The sequence below is a fragment of the Megascapheus bottae genome, chromosome 4 (genome assembly GCF_031878675.1).
Source record: "Megascapheus bottae isolate mThoBot1 chromosome 4, mThoBot2.hap1, whole genome shotgun sequence".
Classification (NCBI taxonomy): Eukaryota; Metazoa; Chordata; class Mammalia; order Rodentia; family Geomyidae; genus Megascapheus; species Megascapheus bottae.
The window spans coordinates 58,869,157-58,878,275 of NC_143512.1; the positions used below are offsets into that span (position 1 = coordinate 58,869,157).

Genomic DNA, 9,119 nt, shown 5'->3' on the forward strand with positions numbered 1-9,119 from the left:
GATGGCCAACCAACCAATCAGAGTGAGTAAGAGGCAGAGAGAGAGAGAGAGAGAGAGAGAGAGAGAGAGAGAGAGAGAGAGAGAGAGAGAGAGAGAGAGAGAGAGGAGGGAGAGAAAGAGAGAGAGAGGAGGGAGAGAAAGAGAGAGAGAGGAGGGAGAGAAAGAGAGAGAGAGGAGGAGAGAGAGAGAGAGAGAGAGAGAGAGAGAGAGAGAGAGAGAGAGAGAGAGAGAGAGAGAGAGAGAGAATATAAGAAGGGTAGTAGAATTGATATATGAAAAGGTTACAGCTTCCTGTCTAGCACAAGAAGCTCTCTAGCCATGTTTCTTGAAAGGAATGAAGAGAACAGAGCAGCCCCTCCATCCTGGGTGAAGTACTTGTGCACAGCTGCTCAGGTGTTGGAATATGGAACCCCACGGCTGGGATTTTTTTGCCCTTAAAGTCTCGTCTGCTTTCTCCCTGTGATGACCTGCATGGATACCTTCGTTTGAAACATTCACTGCTTACAGACCGACAGCTCAGTGTACTTTTTCTTTTGTTTGTTCTCTTGATAAGATTAAGAGCTTTTCTGTATAACTTCTCATAAAATTTCATATTCTTTTCCAGTAAGCAGGTTTGATTTTTCTTTTGACATTTTTTAAAGCCTTGCTCAAAATTAGATGGCATGAGAAACCAGTAGTTTCTTTTGAAACAGGATGTAGGATTGTACTGTCTCCTCACGTTAGGTTCCTATTGATACACACCTGGATAATAAATACGTCATCAACGGAACACATGCCAATGAGACCAAGCTGAGGATAAAGCAGCTGCTGGAGGATGACAAGGGCATCTACTACTGCCATGCAGTGTTCCAGCTTGGCGAGAGCGAGGACCACGTGGAGCTGGTCGTGTTGAGCTTCCTGGTTCCCCTTAAGCCATTTCTTGCCATCGTTGCTGAAGTGTTTGTTTTAGTGACCATTATCCTTCTTTGTGAAATATACACGAAGAAAAAGAAGCAGGGCCCAGGTAGGATTTCATTTTCCTAGCCAATGTTGCCTAGATAATATGCTTTGACTTATAGGGTATAGTGGCAGTAGAGGTTTGGGGAAAATCCATTCCCCCCCTTAGTATTTGTATTAATAACAGCGACAGTAATGAGCTATAAGCCTGCTATTTCAACTTCTGAAAAAAAATAGCATTAAAATTCACTTGGTTTTCTTTTGGTGCTAGTGGCACTATCTAGGGGACTATATGTTTGACATTTGGAGTATTAGTTAGAAAAATCTGTGATTACTATTTATAGGATACAAAGTAAATTTCATCTAGATAATTCAGCCCAAAGGTATTGGTAATTAAGAGTTTGAAAGCAGGACCTCTAATAAGTGCTCTGCTACTTTAGCCACACCTAGGGTTCTGACAAGATCTTTTGGTTCTTCACGGCCTAGCTTTGAATTACGGACTTGTCCCATCACACTTGTCTTGATTACTGAGATTGGAATCTCATGAACTTTTTGGCCTCACACCATTTCCATTTCCCAGGTAGCTGAGATTACAGCCTAAACCACCTCACCCAGTATGAATTTGTAAATTTGTAGCACCTGAAATGGCAGACTATTCAATCAATCATATGTTTAAAAAGTCCTAGGTGCTAAGTCCAAGGCAGTGCAGGGAAAGTCTAGCCGGTGAGAAGGAGGTGCAGTATCTCTGGTTGCCTGTCTTTTTTTCCTTCCAAGAGGAAGTGCACTTATCACTTAGGAGCCAGATTGAATGTGTATGTCTTATAAACAAGAATCAATCGTGCTTAATTGTCAACTTCTTTTGTTGCACAGATGATGGGAAAGAATTTGAACAGATTGAACAGCTGTAAGTATTATTTTCATTTAACAGAGGAATTTTCTTTTAAGCCAACTACAAAGGAATTGGGAAATGTGATTTTTATACTTAAAAGCACAGGCATGTATGTTATACTGTACACCTGCCTGTGCTAGTGGCTTTGACCATAGTAATGTGTCCGCCTATGCAGACTCTATTACTGTTCTTACTTCTTTCTGCTTCAGTTTTCTCCTCTGCAAAGGTTTCATGGTAATATTTATGATATCTATCTGCTGTATTAATGATGTCATATCAATATATCTAAATATATATGTATATGGATTATATATATATGTATATATATGTTCAGAACAGATTTAGATACAAAGAAAATGTTCAGTAAATATAAAGAGGTATTATGTATTGATTCTCACCTTTGGCTGTATTTTGGAATTACTAAGGAGGCTTTTGAAATGTTCCTAAGGCCTGCCTGGGCCCCCAGATTATCGGCTCCAAGGTGGGACCTGGGCATCTATTTCTTGTGAAGGTCCACTAGTGGTTCTGATGGTCTGTGCATCACACTAAGAACAACTGTCTGGAGTTCCCATTCAGGCTGCAGATGTGGTATAAGGAAGCTGGGGGCTAGGGAAAAAAATCCCCAGATGTGGGCATAATAAGAAGGCTGGGAGGAGCATCCCCAGAAGGCAGTTTGTTTTGAGATATGTTGGGAACTTCTCTTCCTCTAAGGTGGAAAACAGGCACACCAGAAGGGGTGAATGTCTGTGTAGTTGCCTGTGGCTGTGAACCAGACTAAGGTAGCAGTGAGGAACCTGAGAAGTGTGGACTGGCCAAGCATCTCTGGAAGTCACAGGACGCTACACCAGCACCCTATGGTTATGAACCACGGTCATGTTTAATAACTGGATTGAACCAAGTAGCTGTCCTTCAGATACAGAGGCATGATTCAAATGGGTGCTTTGACTCAGTTTATGTAAAGTAGACAAAAAATAAGCCAATAAGATATATGCTTTCAAGTTGAGGGATCAAAATGATTAATTTAGGGTTTTCATAAAGCCAGGAAGGTGAGAACAGAGTTGTTGGAGATTCTTGTGGGAGAAAGAGAGTTTGGAAGATCCGATCTGTTCCTGGAAAAATTAAACATTTGACCTGAACTTCGAATCTTTTTTTTTTTCTTCCTATTAGCACATACTGACCTTCTTTCTTATCTTCATCATGAGAAGTGTGACAGCCATTCATTTACTTGACAAAACGTTGACCTGGTTCTGTTCCCTAGCGCTCCCACATCTCTAAACTCTTCCAGTCATGGCACAGTCTGAAAGGAAGCTGCCAGGACTGTCATGGGCCCTGAGCTTTATATAATTTAATTTGCATTTATGCACCTGTCCTAGTCAATGTTTTTTCCCCCTTTCTAGGCTCATTGTCAAAATGACTTAATCTCTATTCCAAAGAATGAACTTTATTTTTTTGTTCTACATTGATTCCTAACATAGAACAAAGTCCATACAGAACATAATGTACATCATGTTCTTCATCTGCTACCACACCACAGGGACTACTGAAAGTACCTCCTTTCATGTTCTTTCAGTGACTTTTGCTTAGTAGAGAGTAATAAATTCATTTTTAGCAACTTTCTACAGTGATCCTTTTAGAAAAATGATCCAGAGAAATTTCTAGTTAAAAAATACAATTAAAGGAGCCAGGAGTTTAGCCTATTGGTAGAGTGGTTGCCTAGCATCCACGAGGCCCTGGGTTCAATTCCTTGGCACCACATACATAGAAAAAAGCCAGAACTGGTGCTGTGGCTCAAGTGGTAGAGCTGTAGCCTTGAGAAAGCCCAAGGACAGTGCCCAGGCCCTGAGTTCAATTCCCAAGACTGGCAAAAAAAATACAATTAAAAATAATATTGTGCAACGTAACAAAGGAAACCACCCCCTTTAAGTAGTCCACACTCTCCATTTCTGTAATTCTGACATTACTGGTTGGTTGGTTACATTTACTATCTGCTTCTAGTTGCTTTAGGAGTGCCTCTTGCAGCTCAAATATTCATGACATTGATTATGCAATACCTAGCCTTGTCGGTTCTATGAATTGGTAGCTTGTTGTAAAGCATTTTGGGGAAAGAACCATATTTTACCTCTTGGTAAATGCAATCAACACCACTGTATGACACTTGTCTCTTGCAATTTTGTTAACGATTGCTTTTTTTTTAATTGTAATGTATAGTGGGGTTACAGTTTTATTCGCCAAATTGTAGAGGCATTGCTTCTCACACATTGATACCCCTGCTCAGGCCCCTGCTCCTGCTCTTCCTCTTTGGTAAAAGATTAACAAGTCTTTGTCACTGTCATGTGTGTGGGGGGGTGGGTAACAGTTCCTCCAAACAATCCAAAAAAAATAAAAGGAAATCAACATTTTGACTTAGGAGGAAATAGATCTGGCTGTGTTGCTATTTGAAATTTATCCTGATAGCCATGGTACAGATGGAGTACTGACTTAATTTATGCACTGGGACCATATGGTGATTTTCTTCTTTGTTTTCCTCACAGGAAATCGGATGATAGCAATGGTATAGAAAATAAAGCATCCAGGCTCAGAAAAACTGTAAGTTACTTTCAAATATAGTCCAAGTGAAAGATCTAGAATATGTAAAGATTCAGTATACAATGGCTTAAGGTGCTTTGTATTCATAAACTGCTTTGTTGAATGGTGACTCCTTTGTGCAACTACTTAAAGGTAATGAAAGAAAGAAATCTAGTCTTGGTATGGAGTCCACATTGGCCTTGAGCTTATGATTCTCCTGCCTTAGCTTTGCAAGTACTGAGATTGTAAATATGCATTGCCATACCTGGCTTGGCTATCTTGGCTATCTATCACTACTTAAAAAAAGTTTTATACAATGACATACTAAATCCACTAGCACAACAGTGTTCATTGTAGCACTATTTACCATAGCAAAGATATGGAACCAACCCAGATGCCCCTCAGTTGATGAGTGAATCAACAAGGTGTAGTATTTATACACAATGGAATTCTATGCTGCTGACAGAAAGAATGACATCGCCCCATTTGTAAGCAAATGGAAAGACTTAGGAAAAATCATATTAAGGGGCCAGGAGTTTGGCCTAGTGGTAGAGTGCTTGCCTAGCATGCACGAAGACCCGGGTTTGATTCCTTGGTACCACATACATAGAAAAAAGCTGGAAGTGGTGCTGAGGCTCAAGTGGTAGAGCTCTAACCTTGAGAAAGTCCAAAGACAGTGCTCAGGCCCTGAGCTAAAGCCCAGGACTGGCAAAAAAAAAAAAAAAAAAAAATCATATTAAGTGAAGTAAGCCAGACTCAAAGGAACATAGGCTAATAGTGTCCCTCATTTGTCATAACCAATAGAAACCTTGGCCTCTCCTAGCAGAGATTTACAATAGAGCAAAACCTAGATACATAAGGCAAGATAGTATGACACTAAATGAAAGGACCTCCAGAATATAGAAACAAAAGCCATATAATGAGTGATTGTTGTCCTTAATGTACTATGTTATTTCTCATCACTTTTGCTGTCTCTTGGTTATCTCATATCATTGCAGTATTTTACCTTATTATCGATATATTGTATATGCTTATTTGGATATTTGAAATTGGATAGAGAAGAGGGGAAAACAAGATGAGGGGTGGGAGTGGGGGGTGGGAAATGGGGACCAAGACATGAGAAAGGGTATCAATGTTTGTGAAGTAATGCACCTTCTATCTGGTGAATATAATGTAACCCTTTTATTAATTATAATAAAAATATATGAAAAAAAGTTTCATAAAAGACTTAGTCATTGGTTGAGTGCTTCAATATACTTATACTTTTACAGAAGAATATATAGTGATAGAAAATTGAATTGCAGGGGCCGGGAGTTTGGCCTAGTGGTTAAAGTGCTTGCCTAGCATGCATGAAGACCCGGGTTCGATTCCTTGGTACCACATACATAGAAAAAAGCCGGAAGTGGTGCTGAGGCTCAAGGGGTAGAGCTCTAGCCTTGAGAAAGTCCAAGGACAGTGCTCAGACCCTGAGCTCAAGCCCAGGACTGGCAAAAAAAAAAAAAAAAAAAATTAGAAAATTGAATTGCATTCCTTCCAAGAAAATAGATAGCAACCAATGTAAATCAACCATAGGGTCTTTTCCTTTCTTCTTTTCCCCCAACCCTTCTTCGCCCCTCCTTTTTTTCCTCCTCACTTTTACCCTTCTTCCCTGGCTTTTCTTCCCCCTCATCTCCTCCTCCCCTCTTCCTTTTTGCTTGTCAACATATTTAGCTTTTCCGTATTTTTTTTTTTAGGGTAGGAAGTTTGCTATGTAGACAAGGCTATTTTTGAACTTTAATTCTTTCTTCCTTGGCCTCTTGAGAGCTGAGTTTATAGGCTTGTACCACCACTGTACTATATGTTTGCTTTTTTTCTTTAATCACTTAGACTAATTTTTTCTTTAATATTTTTTTGTGTGGCTTTTTATTCCTATGTTGTTCTGTTACTTTATTCCCACACTATACATATATACATATATACCCATATTATCACATAGTTTATTTCCATATTATTATGTATTATGTTATATTATGCATATATGATTATTTGGTACTATAAAATTTTTTTGCCAGTCATAGGGCTTGAACTCAGGGCCTGGGCACTGTCCTTGGAATTTCTCAAAGCTAGTGCTCTGTCACTTGAGTTACAGCACCATGTCCAGCTTTTTTTTTTTTTTTATGTATGTGGTACGGAGGAATCGAACCTGGGTTTTTATACACACTAGGCATACTAGGCATGTACTCTACCACTAGGCCAAACTCCAGGCCCCGATAAACTAATTTTTAATGACTAATTTTCTTTAGTGATCCTAGTTTATCTATGTTAGAGTTTTTGGTATGGGCAGTATATTGTAACCAGCATTTCCCAGCATTGTTTGGTTTGCCTAATGGGATAAGGTTTGTTTGTTTGTTGGTTTGTTTTTCCAGTCCTGGGGCTTGAACTCATGCCCTGGGCGCTGTCCTTGGGCTTCCTCAAGGCTAGCACTCTACCACTTGAGCCACAGCATCACTTGCGTCTTTTTCTGTGTATGTGGTACCAGGGAATTGTACCTAGGGCTTCATGGATGGTAGGCAAGCCCTTTACCATTAAGCCACGCTCCCAGCCCCAAGCTTTTATTTTTTTAATGTAAGTTGTATTTTATAAAATAATATGGAAACTGATCATATTTAATTATGTGCTCTATAACTCAGGAATCTGTGGACCAAAGAATGGAGAAACTCTGAACAGCTTTCTGGGGAAGATGTATCTCAGCTTCATTTGTCTTTGCTTTTGAAAGCCATGGAGTTTTTATTTTTGGTTTTTGAAGACAAAAAGCTTATTCCACATGCATCACAGAAATTTCATAAACACGTGCTGGCTCCGATGGGAAGATTCATTTTGTAATTTATTTTACATTAAAGCAAGCTCTTGGTCTCCATTGTGTTATGAGATGCAACCGGGGATGATTAGTGATCCTCTTTGGTCCTAAATACTTGTGTCTTCCTGGGAGTGGATGCTTTGTGCTTTTGTTAATGGTGGTGACTTTACTGGATGACAGACTTTCAACCTGTAAATAAGAGGGAAGATGTGGGAATAAAACCTGCGTTTGCCCGGAGCGTTGTCACTACAAAACAGATCACTACAAGTTTATTCTATGCTTTTCCACTGCTTTTCACACCAAGCCAAAGTGCTCCTTAGTCTTAACGTAGAATGATGGTGTGTGTGTGTGAGTGTGAGTGTGTGTGTGTGTGTGTGATTTGCAAAGTCCCACTTGGGATTTCTTCATATCCATGTGGTGTTGAACGAAGCATTGCATCCTGGAATGCTTCAGTGGTTCCTGGCTTCCTGGTGTATTTGATTGGATACCTCGTTGGGGGAATCCGTGGCCAGTTAGACCATATAAAAATGCTTTGTTAGTGCTTTTTTAATAATAATTCTTTTTGACTGAAATCCAGAAATACCAAAGTATTTCTTTTATTTTTGTTCAAAATGCCTTACATTTATCTTCACAAATGAGATGATTAGTTTCTATTGCATATAAAATGGAAATGTTCTATTATGTAGCTATTACCAAATCAAATAAACTCTGAAAGGACAAGTAATGTTGTCAGTGGCTTTACATGAAATATTAAAATGGTGTGTCAGAAGACTGGGAATCGGACCTCGTGGTTCTGGGATCTCAGGTATGCTACTGAGGATGATCTCAATGATCTGAGAGCAAATCCATCATAGAAGTTCTACTTCATGTGTCCAGTGTTACTAGGAGAAATGATACAAAGGAGATTGTTTTATGGAAGCTGTTTATCGTTTTGTTGCTGAGACAGAGTACATCATAAGTCATCTTATAAAAACAAGTGTTTGGTTGTAAGAAGCCATGCTAATTACCTATACACATTCTATTTATCTAGATCACTCCCTTTGTGGTAGACATCATTTTATTCTTGGTCTCAGAGCGATGCAGTTGCTTCAATTTAGTTCATTATTCACTTCCCAAAATCATCTGGGGAGATATGATGGCATTTAGAAAAATTCATCTGAATGATTTCAATTCAGTGGGAATATTCTCATCTGATTTTGAATATGTCTCATTCAAATCAGTATATCTGTGATTGGGTATATACACAACCGTTAATAACATGCAGATTATTTGCATATGTCTGACTGAGTATATCAGTCCCAAACATTGAATTCATTTACATATATCTGTGACTGAGTATATATACACAGCCCCAAATAACATGCAGCTCATTTATATATATCTGAGGCAGAATATAAACAAAACCAAGCAACATGCACCTCATCTGCATATACGCCCATGTGTTTTACTATCATCCACTGTTTAGGTTAAAATAGTTCTCAAGCACAAGGAGCTGCTGCCCCTAAGATAAAATAGCCTGAGATATTTATGGAGTAATTTGAAATTTTAAGTAGCAATTTTTGCTATTTATTTTTTTTCCAGAAAAGACAAGTTATGTACAGGACTTCTGGAAAATTACTTTGCCACTGTTTGATTAAAAATGAGTGCTTCCATTAACAAAAACGTTCAGATGATCAGTGGGTTACCTAAAAGCTGGTTGTGAACTGACTGCAAATCAAGCTACAAAATAGCAGAGAAAGCTAGGGTAAGGTGTATATTTACATCTTGGACATTCCATAAATCTTTCCAGCTGATGAAGTTTTATTGCATATAGTCTTTCTGTTTTCCTAACATTTCATGAAGGCATAAACTTAAAAGGTGTTAGGGTATTTTGTGGCCATGAATCTTCCCCTT

The 9,119-nt window shown here is 38.9% G+C and overlaps 1 protein-coding gene across 1 annotated transcript in view; it reads left to right on the plus strand.

The window, feature by feature from the left end:
• The window catches only part of Emb (embigin), a 39,747-nt gene extending 31,801 nt beyond the window's left edge, over positions 1 to 7,946 (plus strand). The window contains 4 exon segments of the mRNA XM_090331962.1: positions 724 to 1,003; positions 1,807 to 1,840; positions 4,357 to 4,411; positions 7,060 to 7,946. Coding sequence (XP_090188088.1) covers positions 724 to 1,003; positions 1,807 to 1,840; positions 4,357 to 4,411; positions 7,060 to 7,092 — 402 coding nt within the window. The 3' untranslated portion in view covers positions 7,093 to 7,946.
• The last annotated feature ends 1,173 nt before the right edge of the window (positions 7,947 to 9,119 follow it).